General features: G+C 57.9%; 2 protein-coding genes across 16 annotated transcripts; both read right to left on the bottom strand.

Annotated features, from left to right (window-relative positions):
• Positions 1-1,072: 1,072 nt before the first annotated feature.
• LOC138721650 (uncharacterized) lies at positions 1,073-7,987 on the bottom strand. Of its 7 annotated transcripts, none has more exons than XR_011337580.1 (10): positions 7,864-7,987; positions 7,108-7,384; positions 5,835-5,950; positions 4,694-4,784; positions 3,722-3,836; positions 3,138-3,253; positions 2,574-2,771; positions 2,357-2,453; positions 1,553-1,638; positions 1,073-1,312 (listed from the first exon to the last, which is right to left on the bottom strand). XR_011337580.1 is itself a non-coding variant. In XM_069859022.1 (9 exons), exons 3-8 carry the CDS (start codon positions 5,920-5,922, stop codon positions 2,384-2,386), a joined length of 675 nt encoding a protein of 224 aa, XP_069715123.1. In that variant the 5' UTR covers positions 5,923-5,950; positions 7,108-7,384; positions 7,864-7,986; the 3' UTR covers positions 1,073-1,312; positions 2,357-2,383. The 7 variants fall into 7 exon arrangements, 4 of the variants coding, with proteins under 4 accessions (XP_069715123.1, XP_069715122.1, XP_069715121.1 ...); XR_011337579.1 differs by having other exon boundaries at positions 1,517-1,626; XR_011337578.1 differs by having other exon boundaries at positions 1,553-1,626.
• Positions 7,988-12,915: 4,928 nt separating this feature from the next.
• LOC138721648 (uncharacterized) lies at positions 12,916-19,900 on the bottom strand. Of its 9 annotated transcripts, none has more exons than XR_011337575.1 (10): positions 19,707-19,898; positions 18,951-19,227; positions 17,678-17,793; positions 16,537-16,627; positions 15,565-15,679; positions 14,981-15,096; positions 14,417-14,614; positions 14,200-14,296; positions 13,360-13,469; positions 12,916-13,155 (listed from the first exon to the last, which is right to left on the bottom strand). XR_011337575.1 is itself a non-coding variant. In XM_069859017.1 (9 exons), the coding sequence occupies exons 3-8, from the start codon at positions 17,763-17,765 to the stop codon at positions 14,227-14,229; spliced, it is 675 nt and encodes a 224-aa protein (XP_069715118.1). In that variant the 5' UTR covers positions 17,766-17,793; positions 18,951-19,227; positions 19,707-19,900; the 3' UTR covers positions 12,916-13,155; positions 14,200-14,226. The 9 variants fall into 9 exon arrangements, 7 of the variants coding, with proteins under 7 accessions (XP_069715118.1, XP_069715117.1, XP_069715112.1 ...); XR_011337576.1 differs by lacking the exon at positions 13,360-13,469 and adding an exon at positions 13,521-13,684 and having other exon boundaries at positions 13,138-13,155; XM_069859017.1 differs by lacking the exon at positions 13,360-13,469 and having other exon boundaries at positions 14,981-15,093; positions 19,707-19,900.
• Positions 19,901-23,239: the final 3,339 nt, after the last annotated feature.

Here is a 23,239-nt window from a genome sequence, read left to right as displayed (position 1 = left end):
CCAGTTTTCCCTTACAGGGTCACTTTTCTCTCTTATGGCAATTTGCCCGTATATGGTCACTTTGCTCTTTTACGGCAGTTGGCCAAGTTCGCCCTCATATACTCAATTTGCCCCTTTATGGCAATTTTCGTTTTTATGGCACTTGGCCCGGTTTGCCCTTATATGGTCAATGATCGGGCCCCTGTGCGCCCCCCCCCCCCCGCCCGGGGCTGCAGTACCGTCCGCGGCCACGGCACGGCAGCACTGAGTCGCAACACGTCCCCGGGCTGCAGTACCGCCCCGCGGCCACAACGCGGCAGCACCGAGCCGGGCGAAGCTCTTTTTGCCGTCGATTCCGTTTTTACCGTTTTCTCCCGTCGCGGGTTCGATCCCGACGGGCGCCGAACCGCCCGGAGCAGCAGCTCCCGCGGCGCTGCCCGCACACCCTCCCCCGCTGCCGGGCTCCGCAGCAGCGCAGACCGCGCCTGCCTTCCCCCGGGCCGCCCCTTCGCTCCGGTCCCGCGGCGAGCAGGGCTGCGCTCACGGGCACCGCGGCGGCCGCGGGCTCCGCTCTCCCTGCCGAGGGGCCGCTCTCCGAGCCCTCTGCGGCCGGGAAACCTCCGAGCGGCGGCTGAAAGGGAGAGGTGGCGCCTCCAGGGGAAAGGCCGCGGCTTTCCCCGCTCCCGCACGCCGTCTCTGGATGACGGACGCCGTTCCGACGGGAGGCCCTGCGGCTGTGCCATACGGGCAGGCTGGAAAGGAACAACTGACCCGCTGCGGGAAAGGACACGGAATTCCAGTCCGACACGAGGGGACTTTGGAAGCGGCAGACGCATCGACAGCGAGAACACTTCCCTGCCGAACATCGGCACGCCATCGCGATCCGGCACGTGCCCCCGGCCGCCAGCGAGCCCGTCCGAGCCCATCGGCCGCCCGTACAGCGTGCAGCCGGCTGCCAACTCGGAGCCTGCGCAGCACAGCGCTCCCCGTGCCGGACTGTGGCTCGCAGCGCCATCGCCACGCGCCCCGAACGGCCTCCACCACCTTCTTTCTTCATTTCCAACACTGAATAAGCAAAACGCGTACGGCAGTCGGCGACCGATCAAAAGCTTTAATGTGGACACCACTGGTTTCCACGGGGGTCCTCTGGCTTCCCCACACCTGGGCAGAAGAGGCCGAAGGATCCTTGGAGACAGACACGCTCTTCCCAGTCACGCAGCAAAGGTGGCGGCAGCGCGACCGGGACAGAGGGTCTGGACGAGGCCGCGTCTTCCAGCTGGGCGTGCGCAGGAGGAGAGGAATCCACTTCCTACGCTGCACAGAGGAGAGAGACCTGCAGGAGGGAATGCACAGAAAGGATCGTTAGCAGGGCGATGAGACGAGGCGGCCCTCGGCCCCAGGACAAAAACGCTTTCCTCCTTCACCCACGTTTCCTTCTCTGACCTTCCAACTCCCGCAGCCCCTGCTCTACAGCCCCCACAAAGCAAGCCGAGAAGAGAATCTCCTTCAAAAGAACAGCCAAGGGTTTCACTCATACCCCAGAAAGGAAACCGCAAGGAACAGGAGGACTCGCCAGACGGAAAGCAGTGTCACCGGACCAAGTTTCAGAGAAGTCCATAGAGAACGTGATTCGTTTTAACAGTTATTCTGTTAGACGAACTTGGTCAAAAAGAGAAACAAAACCAAACCGAGCCTTACCCCGTGTAAACTCGTTACACTAAGATGTTCTAAATCACGCCCGCGTGACAGCCCAGCGTAGCAAAGCAGCCCGGGCACCCTGCTATTTATCCTCCTCCAGAGGCACAGAAGGCTCCCCCCGGCACGCCTCTTCTCTTGCCGGGGTCAGACCTGCAACGCGCCGGCTGGCAGGAACCACGTCACTGCACGCAACTCGAGCTTGGCCCAGACTACAGGCCTGAGAAACACGCGTGCGGAGGCGAGAGGTGCGACGGCGAGGCAGCTCTTCCAGACACACGCGTCGGCACCCGTTCAGCAAGCGCCTGTCACCAAAGCCTCTGCAGGAAAGGGACTCAGCCCAGCAGAGAGGGGCAGCGATCGGATGAGGCATTTTGGTTTAGTTCAGGCACGCGACAGTTGTAGGAAGGAACAAAGCCTGGTTTGGCCTCCAGAGGACAAGATGCCTGGATGCGAAGCGAGGCCACGGAGACCACACGGCACTGCCCGCGTGCCGTGCCTCAGACGCAGCTCACCCCCACCCGCACATCAAGCACAACAAGAACGGAACCGAGTGTAGGTTTGAGGCTGAGCAGCCGCACAAAAGCAACCGCTCCCACTCCTCTCCGCCTGTCAAGAGAGCGGAGAGCAATGAGACCTCCCTCCTATGATCACATGCAAGCCCAACCACGCCAGCAACTACCTGAGACGTCGGGAGGCTTCGGCACGGTCAGTGGCTGGTCGCCGGCTTCACTCCTACGCTGCGGTATTTATTCGCGCACCGGGTTTGCCACGTGAACCTGTGAAAACAGCAATCAAAGCCGAAAGGAAGCAAACACTTGCAGTTTTGACGAGGGTGAAACTGGCAGCAGGGGAGTGGGGTTGGGGGGGATCATCGGTGCGAAGAAGGCAGGAGGCACCTGTCTGTAAGTGCGCTCGCTGCCTCGGGCACGTGCGTGAGCCACCAGGAAGACGCGAGGCACGCTTCGAGGTTGTGGATTTTACAGAGATCATTCCACTTCCACAACCACGCTTGTAGAGCTTGGAAACCCAGCCAGCTCGGCAGAGCTGCCTCTGTCGTTTGCGGGGCTGGCTTTGGGAGCCTCTTTTCAGAGCAACTGTAAAGTTAACGAGGAGTCAGTTTGCAACAGGGAAACTGGAAAAGACAGTCTGAAGGCAGCTCAACAGCGACACTGGCTACTTTAGTATGCTCTTGCATAATCCCTCTTGGGGTTACTTCACAGCTCCCTTTTTGTTGCCGGCACAAGGAACAATTTTGTTCCTCACGTTGAAAGCAACGCTTCCCTTCGCACAGGTTCGCCTGGCGAAGCACATCGCACCCTAGTACTGTCGTCTCGATCTGGCACAGACTCAAATGTGATGCCGTCACACGCTAACTCGACGTAGAGAACACTCCAGCTCATGCCGTCAACTCGATCGACGGTGATTAGCAAAGAGGAGTGAGTCCCAAGAAAGCCACGTACCTGAACGCTGCTGGCCTGGAGGGCACCGCCATGTCGCTTCCCCCCATCTCCCTGGGGAGGGGTCGGGATCCCGCAGGGGCTCTCTCATCGCCAACACTTCTGCCAGGTTCTCTCTGCTGACAGAGCAAAAGGAAGGAGCTGTTACAGCAAAGTACTCCAAGTAAGCGTGCTTGAAACGAACCACCTCCTACCCCTGCAGCTCTTGCCACCACACACGACATCCCAGCACCCGGTATCCTCTGAGCTGTGCCAGACGGGCCCGAGCCCACCACGCTCCTCTAGCTCTTCCTGCCACTCTGATGCAGCCGGACGGAGGACAAGCGACCGAGTTTTCCAAACAGAGGCTCTCCTCAAAGGAGGCAGGCGTACTGCGGTTGACCCAGGTACAGCAGCCTCTGAAAGGCCGCGCTTCCATCTCATCGCCCCGAGCTCAGCGCCATGGGATACCTTAGCCCTTGAGCTAACAGGAAAAATATTTTAGCAGCCGCTCTTTCCCACTCGGTGACCCCCTGAGGCACCGGTTCAGCCACACTTAAAGTAGAGGACAGACGCTGAGGGGGCAGCAATAAGCACGAGAAAATCACCGTTACTCCTCGCGACGGGACAGAAGAATACGGGGCTTTGAAAAAGCAGGGCTGTTCTGCGAGACTTTTGCCAGGTTTTCTGCAACAAGGGCATTCTCTGGACTGGCTTTTTGGGCTGTCAGGAAAGAGACAGAATCACAGAATCATTAGGTTGTAAAAGACCCCAGGATCATTAAGTCCATACCTCTCAGCACCTCAGCCACCCGTCCTTTAAACACCTTCAGGGAAGACGACTCAACCACCTCCCTGGGCAGCCTGTTCCGTACGGACCCTTTCCATAAAAAAACCCCTCGCTCTAGAGCCTCAACATCCTTCTTGTGACGAGGGGCCCAGAACTGAACACAGGATTCAAGGTGAGGTCTCACCTGTGCCGAGCACAGACAGAGAATAACCTCCCTGGACCTGCTGGACACGCCGTTTCTGATCCAAGCCAAGATGCCATTGGCCTTCTTGGCCACCTGGGCCACTGCTGGCTCAGGTTCAGTCGCTGGACTGCCATTGGACTCTGCCCAGCGGTCCAGCCTGTTCAGATCCCTTTGGAGCCTCCCTACCTCCCAGCAGATCCACACTTCCACCCAGCTTAGCATCATCCTCAAAAGTTGCTAAGGGTGAACTCAATGCCTTCATCCAGGTCATTGATAAAGACACTGAACGGGACTGGGCCCTGGGAAACCCCACTTGTCACTGGCCTCCAGCTGGAGTTAACTCCATTTCCCACCACTCTCTGGGCCCGGCCATCCAACCAGTTTTCCACCCAGGAGAGCGCGCACCTGTCCAAGCCAGACGTGACAGTTTCTCAAGCAGAATGCTGTGAGAAACCATGTCAAAGGCTTTACTGAAGTCCAGGAAGACCACATCCACAGCCTTTCCCTCATCCAGTAAGCAAGTCACTTCGTCATAGAAGGCGATCAGATTAGTTTGGCGAGACCTGCCTTTCATGAACCTGTGCTGACTGGACGTTTCTCCTCTCACCTGAATGGCAACCGCTTCCCTTTCACCCGTGGGCGCCCTCCTCTTCTTCCGCCACGAGTGTATGAGAGAGATGGGAAGGCTCCATAGCGCTCTGCAAAGATGAGGGACCTCTAAGAGGTGCGTCTGCATTTCCCCAAGGTACTTGAGGTACCTTAACTCTACAGTTACCGTTAAAAACGCAACAACTCCCCTTCCGTACCACTGTTACGGGACATAATTTAACACAAACACTAAAAAGAAGGTTGTAGAAGAGAATCAAAGACGCGACCTCCCTCCTGGCACTCTCTACACTAACAACATAAAAGCGCTTTCCAAAGCTCCCCTTCTCCTCCTTTCCCTCTACGCGTGTGTGCAGCGTGCTTGCAGTGTGGCTGGCGTGTCATCTTCATGGTATGTGCTAGCATGTCCATGGCATGTGTATGGTATGTACATGGCCCGTACATAACATACGCATGGAGTGTGTGGCATGCGTGGCATGCTGCCTGCGTGTGGAAGGCGTGTGCGTGACATGTGCTTGACTGTTGTGGCATGAGCCTGGAATGTGCATGGAAGCAGTGCCGTGTGTGTGGAGTGTGTGGCATGTACACAACACATGCACGGCATGCGTGGCATGTTGCCTGCGTGTGCAATACATGCGTGCGGTATGTGGTATGTTGCTTGTGTGTGCAAGGTGTGTGCGGGGCAGGTGTGTCATCTTCATGGTGCATTGCTAGCATATGCATTGCCTGTGGATGGCACGTACACAGCATGCACATAACATGCACGTGGCCTGTGTGACATGTTGCGATGTGTACAAGGGCTCTGTGGCGCGTGTGGCATGCCACTTGCATGTTCAAAGCATGTGCACAGGGTGGTTGCAGCGCTAGCCTGGCATGTGCATGGGGGCAGCACAATGTGCATGGGGGGTGAATTGCATGTGTGGGGCGTGGGCCTGGCGTGTGTGTTGCATGTTCATGCTGTGTGGCGTGCACAGGTTCGGCTGGCAAAGCCCCTGGCACCCTAGTATTGTTGTCTCGATCCAGCGTTCACTAAACGCGATGCCGTCACATGCTAACCCAAAGTGGAGAACGCTCCAGCTAGTGCCGTCAACTCGATCGACGGTGATTAGCAAAGAGGAACGAGTCCCGAGAAAGCCACGTACCCGAAAGCTGCTGGCCTGGAGGGCACCGCCACATCACTTCTCCCCCTCTCCCTGAGGAGGGGTCGGGATCCTGCAGGGGCTCTCTCATCGCCAACACTTCCGTCAGATTGTCTCTGCTGACAAAGCAAAAAGAATCATAGAATCACTAAGTTGGAAAGGACTCACGGGGCTATCGAGTCCAACCATTCCCATCAATCACTAAACCACATCCCTCAGCACCTCCTTCATCGGTCCCTTAAGCCCCTCCAGGGAAGGTGACTCAACCCTCTCCCTGGGCAGCCTCTGCCAGTGCCCAATGACCCTTTCTGTGAAAAATTTTTTCCAGAGGCCAGCACCCTCCTCTCCACAACCTCCTTTCAGGGAGTTCTAGAGAGCAATGAGGTCTCTCCTCAGCCTCCTCTTCTCCAGGCTAAACACCCCCAGCTCTCTCAGCCGCTCCTCATAAGACCTGCTCTCCAGCCCCCTCACCAGCTTTGTTGCTCTTCTCTGGACTCGTTCCAGAGCCTCAACATCTTTCTTGTGGTGAGGGGCCCAGAACTGAACACAGCATTCGAGTAGCGGTCTCACCAGTGCCGAGTACAGAGGGCACTTACTTCCTTACTATTAAAGACCGAGGCAAAGAAGGCACTAAGTACCTCAGCCTTGCCCTCATCCCCTGTCACGGTTGTTCCTTCTGCACCCAATAGGAACTGAACGCTCTCCCTAGTCCTCCTTTTATTGTTAATGTATTTATAGGAAGATTTTCTGTTATCTTTCACAGACTTAGCCAATCTGATTTCTAGTTGGGCCTCAGCCCCCCTCATTTTTTCCCTGCACGATCTCACTTCCTCCCTGTAGTTCACCCAAGATGCCTGTCCCTTCTTCCAAAGCTCATAGACCCTCCTCTTCTTTTTGATGTCTCTCAAGATCTCCCTAGTCAACCAAGCTGGTTTTCTCCCCTGCCGGCTCCTTTTCCGGAGCATGGCGATGGCTTGCTGCTGAGCTGCTAGGATTTCCTTTTTGAAGAGCTCCCAGCCCTCGTGGGCTCCCCTGCCCTTAAGGACTCTCTCCCACAGAACTTTGCCAACCAGCCTTCTGAACGGTCCAAAGTCTGCCCTCTGGAAGTTTAATGTGACTGTTGTGCTAATCTCCCTCTTCACCTCACCTAGAACTGAAAACCCCATCATCTCGTGATCGCTTTGTCCCAGGTGTCCTCCTACCACATCCCCCACAGGCCTTCTCTGTTCATGAACAGCGGGTCCACGAGGGCACCTTCCCCTGTCAGTTCACTCACCAGCCGTGTGAGGAAGTTGTCTCCCACGCACTCCAGGAACCTCCTAGGCTGCTTCCTCTCCCTGTATTGTACTTCCAGCAGATATCTGGAAGATTGAAGTCTCCCACGAGGACCAGAGGGAGCGATCTTGAGACTATCCCCAGTTGTTGATAGAAGAGCTCATCAGCTGCTTCTTCTCGGCTGGCTGGTCTGTAACAGACTCCATCGCAACATCAGCCTTCTTGTGGGCTCCCCTGATTTCAACCCACGGGCACTCAGTCCCCTCCTCCCCATAATCCTGTATCAAAGCAAAAGGAACGAGCTGTTAGGGAAAAAGACTCCAAGTAACCGTGCTTGAAATGACCCCCCCTGCCCCTGCAGCTCTCGCCACCGCGCATGACACCCCAAAAAAGCGACACCCCCCCCCGCTCTCTCTAGACCGACAACACAAAAGCGCTTTCCAAACCTCCCTTTTCCGCTCCTTCCCCTCTTACCCACCTCCTTCTCTCCCCCCTTCTCCTCCCATTGTGCCCCATCCTCCCCCCCTGCTTTCCCCCTCTCTCCCCTCCTTCCCTTCCCCCGCTCCCTCCTCCCCCTCCCGAGCGGGGATCTCCCCCGCGGGGCCGCACGCCGAGCGCAGACGCAGCCCCGAAGGCCCCGACCGCCCCTGAGCCCGAGCCGGCCCCGGGAGGGCCGCGGCTCACGGACAGCGAGCCCGGAGCGGCGCCGCCGGCCACAGAGCGCTCCCCCGCGCCTCTCCGAGCGCCTCTGACTCACCCGACCCGGCCCCGTTCGAGCCGCTCCCGACCTGGGGGGGGACACGGGGGCCCTGGGGGCGCTGTCCCTGCCCCAGCCCGCACCCCGTTGGCCGCAGTGGCGGCGGGCGGGCGGGCAGCGGAGAGCAGAGCCGAGCCGTCCCGAACGGCGCCGCGCGGAGCCGACAGCAGCCGAGCGGATCCGAGCCGCTCTGCGAACCGCCCCGCTCCCCGCCCGGCTCGCCCGCCCCTGGGGGCCGTCCCGTTCCCCCGCCCCGGGCTGCAGTACCGCTCCGCGGCCACGGCGCGGCAGCACTTGGCACACCCCATTCATTTCAAAGGGCATCGAAGGGCTGTGAGTTCCGCGCTCTGATTGGTTCTTTCTGGATTCCACTTTGCTTGTGCCGTGTTCTGATTGGCTGTGCGATCCAAGCTCTGACTGGTCAATTCTCGATGCCACTTTGCTAGCGCTGTCTTCTGATTGGCTGTGCTTTCCGCGCTCTGATTGGTCACTTCTCAATCCCAATTCGCCAGCGGTATCTTCTGATTGGCTGCATTGACCGCGCTGTGATTAGTCGTTTCTTGATCCCACCTTGCCTGTGCCGTGATCTGATTGGCTGTAGATACCGCGCTCTGACTGGTCGCTTCTCGATCCTGCTCTGTCTGTGCCGGGTTCGGATTGGTTTGGGCCCTTTTATGGTCATATTGCCCTGTGACGGCCATTGTCCCAGTTTGCCCTTATAGTCTCAATTTCCTTTTTAACGGTCAATCTATCCTTTTACGGCAATCGGCCAAGTTTGCCCTTGTATGATCAATTCGCCCTTTTATTTTCAATTTGCCCTTTTATTGCAATTTGCCCTTTTATGATTTATTTGTCCTTTTATGGCAATTTGCCCTGTTTGTCTTATATGGTAAATTTGCCATTTCAAGAGCAATTTTCCCAGTTTGCCTTATATGCTCAACTTGCCCTTATACTGTTAATGTCACCTTTTATGCCAATTGGCCCAGTTTTCCCTTATATGGTCAATTTGCTCTTTTAGGGCAATTAAAGTAGTTTGCCCTTACACGGTCAATGACAGGGACCCTGTGCGCCCGCCCAATCCCCCCGGCTGCAGTACCGCTCCGCGGCCACGGCGCGGCAGCACTGAGTCCCCCCCCCGTTCTCCCCGAGCGCAGGGATCCCGCCCCCGGCCGCGCTGCCGCCGCTGATTGGCCGCCGCGCTCCGAGCGGCTCAGCCAACGCGGGGAGGAAGCCGGGGGGAGGCGCGGCCTTTGAAAGCCGACGGGGCGGGGAGGGGGGGAGGATCTTGAACCCCTCGCTGTGTTTTGCGCAATCAAACTTTATAACTCAGGGTGCGCGGGGGGGGTTGGGGCACGAGTGTCGCTCCGTGTTGTGTTGTTCCGTGTTTCCATGTCGTTCCGTGTCGCTCCTTATCGTCTTATATGGCGAATTTACCCTTTTATGGTGAATTTGCCCTTTTATGGTCAAGTTACCTTTTTATGGATATTGGCCTTTATACGGTCAATTTTTCCTTTATGGTCAATTTGCCCTTTTATGGTCAATTTTCCCTTCTATTGGCGGTTGCCTCACTCAAGATGGCGGCGGTCCCATCCGTCTTCTTCCCAGTGTCCTCACTCAAGATGGCGTCGTGACCTCTCATTACCCTCACTCAAGATGGCGGCGACACCGACACGCCATGCCCTCACTCAGGATGGCGGCGAGAACACCCCCTTCCGCACCCGTGCCCTCACTAAATATGGCGGCGACACCAACACGCCATGCCCTCACTCAAGATGGCGGGGAAACCCCCGTGCCCTCACTAAAGATGGCGGAGAGATTTTTTTTTTTTTTTTTTTGCCCCCCTTGCCCTCACTCAAGATGGCGGCAAAGACGACACGCCTTTACCTCATTCAAGATGGCGGCGGTAACCGTGCCCTACCTCATGAGGGCGGCGACACCGGAACATCGTGGCCTCACTAAAGATAGAGATGGGCCTGCCAGTCTCCCTCCCCCGTGCCCTCAAGATTGCGGAGAATACAACACGCCGTGCCCTCACTGAAGATGGTGGCGAGCCTACCCGTCTCTCCCCTCGTGCCCTCACGCAAGACCCGGCCCCGTTCGGGCCGTTCACGACCTGGGGGGGACACGGGGGCCCTGGGGGCGCTGTCCCTGCCCCAGCCCGCACCCCGTTGGCCGCAGTGGCGGCGGGCGGAAGGGCAGCGGAGAGCAGAGCCGAGCCGTCCCGAACGGCGCCGCGCGGCTGCAAGCCGCTCTCCGCCTCTCTCCCCACCCCGCCCCTCCCGGCTCGCCCGCCCCTGTGGGCCGTCCCGTTCCCAGGCCCCGGGCTGCAGTACCGCTCCGCGGCCACGACGCGGCAGCACTAAGTCCCCGCCCCATTCATCCCGAGCGCAGGGATTCCGGCCAATGGGAGCGCTCGCTGCAGGGCCCGCCCTACAGCCGCTCTACGGGCGTTGATTGGCTGGCGGTGGCTGAGCGGAGGATCCACTGCGCATGCGTGCCGTACGACGTGGTGGTGCTTATAATGTAGCCACTGCGCATGCGTGCCCTACAACATGGCGGCACCTACAATGTAGCCAATGCGCATGCGTAGTGTACAACATGGCGGCGCCCATATGCAGTCAATGCGCATGCGTGCCGTACAACATGGCGGCGCCCATAGGCAGTCACTGCGCATGCGTGCCGTACAACATAGCGGCGCCCATAGGCAGTCAATGCGCATGCGTGCAGTCCAACATGGCGGCGCCCATAAGCAGACAATGCGCATGCGTGCCGTGCAACATGGCGGCGCCCATTTGCAGTCACTGCGCATGCGTGCCGTACAACATGGCGGCGCCCATCTGCAATCATCGCGCATGCGTGCAGTCCAACATGGCGGCGCCCATATGCAGTCAATGCGCATGCGTGCCGTACAACATGGCGGCGCCCATATGCAGTCACTGCGCATGCGTGCCGTACAACATGGCGGCGCCCATAACCAGTCACTGCGCATGCGTGTAGTCCAATAAGGCTGCGCCCATATGCAGTCACTGCGCATGCGTGCTGTACAACATATCGGCGCCCATATGCAGTCACTGCGCATGCGTGCCGTACAACCTATCGGCGCCCATAACCAGTCAATGCACATGTGTGCCGTACAACATGGTGGCGCCCATCAGCAGTCACTGCGCATGCGTGCCATGCAACATGACGACGTCCCTTAGGACTCACTGCGCATGCGTGCCGTAGAACATGGCGGCGCACCTCATGGAGCTACTGCGTTCCGTTTAGCATGGCGCCCGCTGTCCCCACGGGGCCCGTTTCAACGGCAGCCTGCCGGCACCGAGCGGAACCCAACGCAGCCTGAGCGAGCCGCGCGGGGCCGAGCCGAGGGGACTCGTGCACCGCGGACAGGGGCGGGGGGGGCTTCAGAGGGGGATGCGGGACGTTGTCCCTCTCCGTTCTGCACCGCTCCCCTCCCCGCGCCCCGCCCTGCTCCCCGCCCCGCCCCTGTGGGCCGTCCCGTCCCCCTCAGCCCCGGGCTGCAGTACCGCTCCGCGGCCACGGCGCGGCAGCACTTGGCACCCCCCATTCATTACCTTGGGCATCGAAGGGCTGTGCGTTCCGCGCTCTGATTGGTCGCTTCTCGATCCCACCTTGACAGCGCTGCCTTCTGATTGGCTGTTCCTCCGGCTCTGATTGGTCGATTCTCAATCCCACTTTGCCAGCTTTGTGTTCCGATTGGCTGGGGACTCCGCACTCTGATTGGTCGCCTCTGGATCCCGCTTTGCCCGCGCCGTGTCCTGTGCCCGTTTGATGGACGATTTGCCCTCTTATTGTCAATTTGGCCAGTTTGCACTTATATGCTCAATTTGCCCTTTTATGGTAATTGGCCCAGTTTGCCTTTATTTGCTCAATTTGCCCTTTTATGGGCAATTTTCTCAGTTTGCCTTATGTGCTCAATTTGCCCTTATATTGTTAATTTGACCTTTTATGGCAATTGGCCCAGTTTTCCCTTACAGGGTCACTTTTCTCTCTTATGGCAATTTGCCCGTATATGGTCACTTTGCTCTTTTACGGCAGTTGGCCAAGTTCGCCCTCATATACTCAATTTACCCCTTTATGGCAATTTTCGTTTTTATGGCACTTGGCCCGGTTTGCCCTTATATGGTCAATGATCGGGCCCCTGTGCGCCCCCCCCCCCCGCCCGGGGCTGCAGTACCGTCCGCGGCCACGGCACGGCAGCACTGAGTCGCAACACGTCCCCGGGCTGCAGTACCGCCCCGCGGCCACAACGCGGCAGCACCGAGCCGGGCGAAGCTCTTTTTGCCGTCGATTCCGTTTTTACCGTTTTCTCCCGTCGCGGGTTCGATCCCGACGGGCGCCGAACCGCCCGGAGCAGCAGCTCCCGCGGCGCTGCCCGCACACCCTCCCCCGCTGCCGGGCTCCGCAGCAGCGCAGACCGCGCCTGCCTTCCCCCGGGCCGCCCCTTCGCTCCGGTCCCGCGGCGAGCAGGGCTGCGCTCACGGGCACCGCGGCGGCCGCGGGCTCCGCTCTCCCTGCCGAGGGGCCGCTCTCCGAGCCCTCTGCGGCCGGGAAACCTCCGAGCGGCGGCTGAAAGGGAGAGGTGGCGCCTCCAGGGGAAAGGCCGCGGCTTTCCCCGCTCCCGCACGCCGTCTCTGGATGACGGACGCCGTTCCGACGGGAGGCCCTGCGGCTGTGCCATACGGGCAGGCTGGAAAGGAACAACTGACCCGCTGCGGGAAAGGACACGGAATTCCAGTCCGACACGAGGGGACTTTGGAAGCGGCAGACGCATCGACAGCGAGAACACTTCCCTGCCGAACATCGGCACGCCATCGCGATCCGGCACGTGCCCCCGGCCGCCAGCGAGCCCGTCCGAGCCCATCGGCCGCCCGTACAGCGTGCAGCCGGCTGCCAACTCGGAGCCTGCGCAGCACAGCGCTCCCCGTGCCGGACTGTGGCTCGCAGCGCCATCGCCACGCGCCCCGAACGGCCTCCACCACCTTCTTTCTTCATTTCCAACACTGAATAAGCAAAACGCGTACGGCAGTCGGCGACCGATCAAAAGCTTTAATGTGGACACCACTGGTTTCCACGGGGGTCCTCTGGCTTCCCCACACCTGGGCAGAAGAGGCCGAAGGATCCTTGGAGACAGACACGCTCTTCCCAGTCACGCAGCAAAGGTGGCGGCAGCGCGACCGGGACAGAGGGTCTGGACGAGGCCGCGTCTTCCAGCTGGGCGTGCGCAGGAGGAGAGGAATCCACTTCCTACACTGCACAGAGGAGAGAGACCTGCAGGAGGGAATGCACAGAAAGGATCGTTAGCAGGGCGATGAGACGAGGCGGCCCTCGGCCCCAGGACAAAAACGCTTTCCTCCTTCACCCACGTTTCCTTCTCTGACCTTCCAACTCCCGCAGCCCCTGCTCTACAGCCCACCCAAAGCAAGCCGAGAAGAGAATCTCCTTCAAAAGAACAGCCAAGGGTTTCACTCATACCCCAGAAAGGAAACCGCAAGGAACAGGAGGACTCGCCAGACGGAAAGCAGTGTCACCGGACCAAGTTTCAGAGAAGTCCATAGAGAACGTGATTCGTTTTAACAGTTATTCTGTTAGACGAACTTGGTCAAAAAGAGAAACAAAACCAAACCGAGCCTTACCCCGTGTAAACTCGTTACACTAAGATGTTCTAAATCACGCCCGCGTGACAGCCCAGCGTAGCAAAGCAGCCCGGGCACCCTGCTATTTATCCTCCTCCAGAGGCACAGAAGGCTCCCCCCGGCACGCCTCTTCTCTTGCCGGGGTCAGACCTGCAACGCGCCGGCTGGCAGGAACCACGTCACTGCACGCAACTCGAGCTTGGCCCAGACTACAGGCCTGAGAAACACGCGCGCGGAGGCGAGAGGTGCGACGGCGAGGCAGCTCTTCCAGACACACGCGTCGGCACCCGTTCAGCAAGCGCCTGTCACCAAAGCCTCTGCAGGAAAGGGACTCAGCCCAGCAGAGAGGGGCAGCGATCGGATGAGGCATTTTGGTTTAGTTCAGGCACGCGACAGTTGTAGGAAGGAACAAAGCCTGGTTTGGCCTCCAGAGGACAAGATGCCTGGATGCGAAGCGAGGCCACGGAGACCACACGGCACTGCCCGCGTGCCGTGCCTCAGACGCAGCTCACCCCCACCCGCACATCAAGCACAACAAGAACGGAACCGAGTGTAGGTTTGAGGCTGAGCAGCCGCACAAAAGCAACCGCTCCCACTCCTCTCCGCCTGTCAAGAGAGCGGAGAGCAATGAGACCTCCCTCCTATGATCACATGCAAGCCCAACCACGCCAGCAACTACCTGAGACGTCGGGAGGCTTCGGCACGGTCAGTGGCTGGTCGCCGGCTTCACTCCTACGCTGCGGTATTTATTCGCGCACCGGGTTTGCCACGTGAACCTGTGAAAACAGCAATCAAAGCCGAAAGGAAGCAAACACTTGCAGTTTTGACGAGGGTGAAACTGGCAGCAGGGGAGTGGGGTTGGGGGGGATCATCGGTGCGAAGAAGGCAGGAGGCACCTGTCTGTAAGTGCGCTCGCTGCCTCGGGCACGTGCGTGAGCCACCAGGAAGACGCGAGGCACGCTTCGAGGTTGTGGATTTTACAGAGATCATTCCACTTCCACAACCACGCTTGTAGAGCTTGGAAACCCAGCCAGCTCGGCAGAGCTGCCTCTGTCGTTTGCGGGGCTGGCTTTGGGAGCCTCTTTTCAGAGCAACTGTAAAGTTAACGAGGAGTCAGTTTGCAACAGGGAAACTGGAAAAGACAGTCTGAAGGCAGCTCAACAGCGACACTGGCTACTTTAGTATGCTCTTGCATAATCCCTCTTGGGGTTACTTCACAGCTCCCTTTTTGTTGCCGGCACAAGGAACAATTTTGTTCCTCACGTTGAAAGCAACGCTTCCCTTCGCACAGGTTCACCTGGCGAAGCACATCGCACCCTAGTACTGTCGTCTCGATCTGGCACAGACTCAAATGTGATGCCGTCACACGCTAACTCGACGTAGAGAACACTCCAGCTCATGCCGTCAACTCGATCGACGGTGATTAGCAAAGAGGAGTGAGTCCCAAGAAAGCCACGTACCTGAACGCTGCTGGCCTGGAGGGCACCGCCATGTCGCTTCCCCCCATCTCCCTGGGGAGGGGTCGGGATCCCGCAGGGGCTCTCTCATCGCCAACACTTCTGCCAGGTTCTCTCTGCTGACAGAGCAAAAGGAAGGAGCTGTTACAGCAAAGTACTCCAAGTAAGCGTGCTTGAAACGAACCACCTCCTACCCCTGCAGCTCTTGCCACCACACACGACATCCCAGCACCCGGTATCCTCTGAGCTGTGCCAGACGGGCCCGAGCCCACCACGCTCCTCTAGCTCTTCCTGCCACTCCGATGCAGCCGGACGGAGGACAAGCGACCGAGTTTTCCAAACAGAGGCTCTCCTCAAAGGAGGCAGGCGTACTGCGGTTGACCCAGGTACAGCAGCCTCTGAAAGGCCGCGCTTCCATCTCATCGCCCCGAGCTCAGCGCCATGGGATACCTTAGCCCTTGAGCTAACAGGAAAAATATTTTAGCAGCCGCTCTTTCCCACTCGGTGACCCCCTGAGGCACCGGTTCAGCCACACTTAAAGTAGAGGACAGACGCTGAGGGGGCAGCAATAAGCACGAGAAAATCACCGTTACTCCTCGCGACGGGACAGAAGAATACGGGGCTTTGAAAAAGCAGGGCTGTTCTGCGAGACTTTTGCCAGGTTTTCTGCAACAAGGGCATTCTCTGGACTGGCTTTTTGGGCTGTCAGGAAAGAGACAGAATCACAGAATCATTAGGTTGTAAAAGACCCCAGGATCATTAAGTCCATACCTCTCAGCACCTCAGCCACCCGTCCTTTAAACACCTTCAGGGAAGACGACTCAACCACCTCCCTGGGCAGCCTGTTCCGTACGGACCCTTTCCATAAAAAAACCCCTCGCTCTAGAGCCTCAACATCCTTCTTGTGACGAGGGGCCCAGAACTGAACACAGGATTCAAGGTGAGGTCTCACCTGTGCCGAGCACAGACAGAGAATAACCTCCCTGGACCTGCTGGACACGCCGTTTCTGATCCAAGCCAAGATGCCATTGGCCTTCTTGGCCACCTGGGCCACTGCTGGCTCAGGTTCAGTCGCTGGACTGCCATTGGACTCTGCCCAGCGGTCCAGCCTGTTCAGATCCCTTTGGAGCCTCCCTACCTCCCAGCAGATCCACACTTCCACCCAGCTTAGCATCATCCTCAAAAGTTGCTAAGGGTGAACTCAATGCCTTCATCCAGGTCATTGATAAAGACACTGAACGGGACTGGGCCCTGGGAAACCCCACTTGTCACTGGCCTCCAGCTGGAGTTAACTCCATTTCCCACCACTCTCTGGGCCCGGCCATCCAACCAGTTTTCCACCCAGGAGAGCGCGCACCTGTCCAAGCCAGACGTGACAGTTTCTCAAGCAGAATGCTGTGAGAAACCATGTCAAAGGCTTTACTGAAGTCCAGGAAGACCACATCCACAGCCTTTCCCTCATCCAGTAAGCAAGTCACTTCGTCATAGAAGGCGATCAGATTAGTTTGGCGAGACCTGCCTTTCATGAACCTGTGCTGACTGGACGTTTCTCCTCTCACCTGAATGGCAACCGCTTCCCTTTCACCCGTGGGCGCCCTCCTCTTCTTCCGCCACGAGTGTATGAGAGAGATGGGAAGGCTCCATAGCGCTCTGCAAAGATGAGGGACCTCTAAGAGGTGTGTCTGCATTTCCCCAAGGTACTTGAGGTACCTTAACTCTACAGTTACCGTTAAAAACGCAACAACTCCCCTTCCGTACCACTGTTACGGGACATAATTTAACACAAACACTAAAAAGAAGGTTGTAGAAGAGAATCAAAGACGCGACCTCCCTCCTGGCACTCTCTACACTAACAACATAAAAGCGCTTTCCAAAGCTCCCCTTCTCCTCCTTTCCCTCTACGCGTGTGTGCAGCGTGCTTGCAGTGTGGCTGGCGTGTCATCTTCATGGTATGTGCTAGCATGTCCATGGCATGTGTATGGTATGTACATGGCCCGTACATAACATACGCATGGAGTGTGTGGCATGCGTGGCATGCTGCCTGCGTGTGGAAGGCGTGTGCGTGACATGTGCTTGACTGTTGTGGCATGAGCCTGGAATGTGCATGGAAGCAGTGCCGTGTGTGTGGAGTGTGTGGCATGTACACAACACATGCACGGCATGCGTGGCATGTTGCCTGCATGTGCAATACATGCGTGCGGTATGTGGTATGTTGCTTGTGTGTGCAAGGTGTGTGCGGGGCAGGTGTGTCATCTTCATGGTGCATTGCTAGCATATGCATTGCCTGTGGATGGCACGTACACAGCATGCACATAACATGCACGTGGCCTGTGTGACATGTTGCGATGTGTACAAGGGCTCTGTGGCGCGTGTGGCATGCCACTTGCATGTTCAAAGCATGTGCACAGGGTGGTTGCAGCGCTAGCCTGGCATGTGCATGGGGGCAGCACAATGTGCATGGGGGGTGAATTGCATGTGTGGGGCGTGGGCCTGGCGTGTGTGTTGCATGTTCATGCTGTGTGGCGTGCACAGGTTCGGCTGGCAAAGCCCCTGGCACCCTAGTATTGTTGTCTCGATCCAGCGTTCACTAAACGCGATGCCGTCACATGCTAACCCAAAGTGGAGAACGCTCCAGCTAGTGCCGTCAACTCAATCGACGGTGATTAGCAAAGAGGAACGAGTCCCGAGAAAGCCACGTACCCGAAAGCTGCTGGCCTGGAGGGCACCGCCACATCACTTCTCCCCCTCTCCCTGAGGAGGGGTCGGGATCCTGCAGGGGCTCTCTCATCGCCAACACTTCCGTCAGATTGTCTCTGCTGACAAAGCAAAAAGAATCATAGAATCACTAAGTTGGAAAGGACTCACGGGGCTATCGAGTCCAACCATTCCCATCAATCACTAAACCACATCCCTCAGCACCTCCTTCATCGGTCCCTTAAGCCCCTCCAGGGAAGGTGACTCAACCCTCTCCCTGGGCAGCCTCTGCCAGTGCCCAATGACCCTTTCTGTGAAAAATTTTTTCCAGAGGCCAGCACCCTCCTCTCCACAACCTCCTTTCAGGGAGTTCTAGAGAGCAATGAGGTCTCTCCTCAGCCTCCTCTTCTCCAGGCTAAACACCCCCAGCTCTCTCAGCCGCTCCTCATAAGACCTGCTCTCCAGCCCCCTCACCAGCTTTGTTGCTCTTCTCTGGACTCGTTCCAGAGCCTCAACATCTTTCTTGTGGTGAGGGGCCCAGAACTGAACACAGCATTCGAGTAGCGGTCTCACCAGTGCCGAGTACAGAGGGCACTTACTTCCTTACTATTAAAGACCGAGGCAAAGAAGGCACTAAGTACCTCAGCCTTGCCCTCATCCCCTGTCACGGTTGTTCCTTCTGCACCCAATAGGAACTGAACGCTCTCCCTAGTCCTCCTTTTATTGTTAATGTATTTATAGGAAGATTTTCTGTTATCTTTCACAGACTTAGCCAATCTGATTTCTAGTTGGGCCTCAGCCCCCCTCATTTTTTCCCTGCACGATCTCACTTCCTCCCTGTAGTTCACCCAAGATGCCTGTCCCTTCTTCCAAAGCTCATAGACCCTCCTCTTCTTTTTGATGTCTCTCAAGATCTCCCTAGTCAACCAAGCTGGTTTTCTCCCCTGCCGGCTCCTTTTCCGGAGCATGGCGATGGCTTGCTGCTGAGCTGCTAGGATTTCCTTTTTGAAGAGCTCCCAGCCCTCGTGGGCTCCCCTGCCCTTAAGGACTCTCTCCCACAGAACTTTGCCAACCAGCCTTCTGAACGGTCCAAAGTCTGCCCTCTGGAAGTTTAATGTGACTGTTGTGCTAATCTCCCTCTTCACCTCACCTAGAACTGAAAACCCCATCATCTCGTGATCGCTTTGTCCCAGGTGTCCTCCTACCACATCCCCCACAGGCCTTCTCTGTTCATGAACAGCGGGTCCACGAGGGCACCTTCCCCTGTCAGTTCACTCACCAGCCGTGTGAGGAAGTTGTCTCCCACGCACTCCAGGAACCTCCTAGGCTGCTTCCTCTCCCTGTATTGTACTTCCAGCAGATATCTGGAAGATTGAAGTCTCCCACGAGGACCAGAGGGAGCGATCTTGAGACTATCCCCAGTTGTTGATAGAAGAGCTCATCAGCTGCTTCTTCTCGGCTGGCTGGTCTGTAACAGACTCCATCGCAACATCAGCCTTCTTGTGGGCTCCCCTGATTTCAACCCACGGGCACTCAGTCCCCTCCTCCCCATAATCCTGTATCAAAGCAAAAGGAACGAGCTGTTAGGGAAAAAGACTCCAAGTAACCGTGCTTGAAATGACCCCCCCTGCCCCTGCAGCTCTCGCCACCGCGCATGACACCCCAAAAAAGCGACACCCCCCCCCGCTCTCTCTAGACCGACAACACAAAAGCGCTTTCCAAACCTCCCTTTTCCGCTCCTTCCCCTCTTACCCACCTCCTTCTCTCCCCCCTTCTCCTCCCATTGTGCCCCATCCTCCCCCCCTGCTTTCCCCCTCTCTCCCCTCCTTCCCTTCCCCCGCTCCCTCCTCCCCCTCCCGAGCGGGGATCTCCCCCGCGGGGCCGCACGCCGAGCGCAGACGCAGCCCCGAAGGCCCCGACCGCCCCTGAGCCCGAGCCGGCCCCGGGAGGGCCGCGGCTCACGGACAGCGAGCCCGGAGCGGCGCCGCCGGCCACAGAGCGCTCCCCCGCGCCTCTCCGAGCGCCTCTGACTCACCCGACCCGGCCCCGTTCGAGCCGCTCCCGACCTGGGGGGGGACACGGGGGCCCTGGGGGCGCTGTCCCTGCCCCAGCCCGCACCCCGTTGGCCGCAGTGGCGGCGGGCGGGAGGGCAGCGGAGAGCAGAGCCGAGCCGTCCCGAACGGCGCCGCGCGGAGCCGACAGCAGCCGAGCGGATCCGAGCCGCTCTGCGAACCGCCCCGCTCCCCGCCCGGCTCGCCCGCCCCTGGGGGCCGTCCCGTTCCCCCGCCCCGGGCTGCAGTACCGCTCCGCGGCCACGGCGCGGCAGCACTTGGCACACCCCATTCATTTCAAAGGGCATCGAAGGGCTGTGAGTTCCGCGCTCTGATTGGTTCTTTCTGGATTCCACTTTGCTTGTGCCGCGTTCTGATTGGCTGTGCGATCCAAGCTCTGACTGGTCAATTCTCGATGCCACTTTGCTAGCGCTGTCTTCTGATTGGCTGTGCTTTCCGCGCTCTGATTGGTCACTTCTCAATCCCAATTCGCCAGCGGTATCTTCTGATTGGCTGCATTGACCGCGCTGTGATTAGTCGTTTCTTGATCCCACCTTGCCTGTGCCGTGATCTGATTGGCTGTAGATACCGCGCTCTGACTGGTCGCTTCTCGATCCTGCTCTGTCTGTGCCGGGTTCGGATTGGTTTGGGCCCTTTTATGGTCATATTGCCCTGTGACGGCCATTGTCCCAGTTTGCCCTTATAGTCTCAATTTCCTTTTTAACGGTCAATCTATCCTTTTACGGCAATCGGCCAAGTTTGCCCTTGTATGATCAATTCGCCCTTTTATTTTCAATTTGCCCTTTTATTGCAATTTGCCCTTTTATGATTTATTTGTCCTTTTATGGCAATTTGCCCTGTTTGTCTTATATGGTAAATTTGCCATTTCAAGAGCAATTTTCCCAGTTTGCCTTATATGCTCAACTTGCCCTTATACTGTTAATGCCACCTTTTATGCCAATTGGCCCAGTTTTCCCTTATATGGTCAATTTGCTCTTTTAGGGCAATTAAAGTAGTTTGCCCTTACACGGTCAATGACAGGGACCCTGTGCGCCCGCCCAATCCCCCCGGCTGCAGTACCGCTCCGCGGCCACGGCGCGGCAGCACTGAGTCCCCCCCGTTCTCCCCGAGCGCAGGGATCCCGCCCCCGGCCGCGCTGCCGCCGCTGATTGGCCGCCGCGCTCCGAGCGGCTCAGCCAACGGGGGGAGGAAGCCGGGGGGAGGCGCGGCCTTTGAAAGCCGACGGGGCGGGGAGGGGGGGAGGATCTTGAACCCCTCGCTGTGTTTTGCGCAATCAAACTCTATAACTCAGGGTGGGCGAGGGGGGTTGGGGCACGAGTGTCGCTCCGTGTTGTGTTGTTCTGTGTTTCCATGTCGTTCCGTGTCGCTCCTTATCGTCTTATATGGCGAATTTACCCTTTTATGGTGAATTTGCCCTTTTATGGTCAAGTTACCTTTTTATGGATATTGGCCTTTATACGGTCAAGTTTTCCTTTATGGTCAATTTGCCCTTTTATGGTCAATTTTCCCTTCTATTGGCGGTTGCCTCACTCAAGATGGCGGCGGTCCCATCCGTCTTCTTCCCAGTGTCCTCACTCAAGATGGCGTCGTGACCTCTCATTACCCTCACTCAAGATGGCAGCGACACCGACACGCCATGCCCTCACTCAGGATGGCGGCGAGAACACCCCCTTCCGCACCCGTGCCCTCACTAAATATGGCGGCGACACCAACACGCCATGCCCTCAATCATGATGGCGGCGACACCGAGACGCCATGCCCTCACTCAAGATGGCGGGGAAACCCTGTGCCCTCACTAAAGATGGCGGAGAGAGTTTCCCCCCCCCCCTTACCCTCACTCAAGATGGCGGCAAAGACGACACGCCTTTACCTCATTCAAGATGGCGGCGGTAACCGTGCCCTACCTCATGAGGGCGGCGACACCGGAACGTCGTGGACTCACTAAAGATAGAGATGGGCCTGCCAGTCTCCCTCCCCCGTGCCCTCAAGATTGCGGAGAATATAACACGCCGTGCCCTCACTGAAGATGGTGGCGAGCCCACCCGTCTCTCCCCTCGTGCCCTCACTCAAGATGGCGGCAACACCAATACGCCATACCCACACTCAAGATGGCGGCGTGCCCGCGCATTCTCACTCGCCCTTGCCCTCACTCAGGATGGCGGCAGTTGCCTCGTGCCCTCACTCAAGATCGCAGCGACACCGACACGTCACGTCCTCACTCAGGATGGCAGCGAGGACACCCCCCCGCCCCCTCCCGCGCCCTCACTAAAGATGGGAGCAATACAGACACGCCGGGCCCTCATTCAAGAAGGCGGCAACACCGACACCCATGCCCTCACGCAAGATGGCGGCGAGAACTCCCCGTGCCCTCACTAAAGATGGCGGTGAGCCCCCCTTGCCCTCACTAAAGATGGCCGTGACACCGGAACATCGTGGCCTCACTAAAGACAGAGGTGGGTCTGCCAGTCTCCCTCCCCCGTACCCTCAAGATTGCGGAGAATACAACACACCATGCCCTCACTGAAGATTGTGGCGAGCCCACCCTTCTCTCTCCCCCTGCCCTCACTCAAGATGGCGGCGATGCCAATACGCCATACCCTCACTCAAGATGGCGGCGAACCCGCGCATTCTCACTCCCCCGTGCCCTCACTCAAGATGGCGGCGACACCGACACGCCCTGCCCTCACTCAAGACGGCGGGGGGCCCGCCCCGAGTCTCTCACCGTCTCTTCACTCAAGAGTTTTCGGTAATTCGCCCAGTTCGCCCTTTTAAGGCGTTTTCCCAGTTTGCCTTATATGGTCGACTTGCCCTTAGAGGGTCAGCTCGTCCTCCTATTGTTTTGGGGAATCACCCTCTCTCACTCTGTTAAGGGTTAGGAAGCAGGTGTGTGTGATGTGCGGGCATATGAGACGGGGGAAAAGCTCGAAAAACTTAGAGGGCTTCACTCACTGAAATAGGCACTGTCTGCTAGCAAAGGCCTCCAAGACCCTGGATGGTGACAAGGGAGGAGCTCAGTCACTGACAAGGGGAAGCCGAGTGCCTCCTGCTCTGCGGACTCGGAGCTCGACCAGGACGAGAAGGCGCCTGCGCACAGACTGGGCTCACGGACGATTCACGAGGAAGATGGAGGCGACTTCAGCCCTGAGCCCCAGACCACGACCCTGCGCTTGTGCAAGGACGGGAGAAGCTTCTCGAATCTAATTATAATAAGAAACAGGGAAAGGTCATGAAGATGTAACAGGCGCTTACGAATAGGCCCGTCTTTACACTATAACTATCTGCTTGTCAGACCATATGGCGTGCGAGTTAGGAGGATCAGCCCCTCGCACCCGCCGGCGAATAAACACATACCTGCTTTATAACCCTTAACGGAGTTATAGAGTCTGATTCCACAAAACAACTTAGTGAGAAAGACAAAAGCAAGTCACAGTGGGGGCTTTGCTTACCTAAGCCAGAGGCGGATGGCATTCCAGGGACAGCAAAGCACCATCAGAGT

Source organism: Phaenicophaeus curvirostris, chromosome 5 (assembly GCF_032191515.1).
Source record: "Phaenicophaeus curvirostris isolate KB17595 chromosome 5, BPBGC_Pcur_1.0, whole genome shotgun sequence".
NCBI lineage: Eukaryota > Metazoa > Chordata > Aves > Cuculiformes > Cuculidae > Phaenicophaeus > Phaenicophaeus curvirostris.
This window is presented reverse-complemented; position numbering and strand designations above follow the sequence as displayed.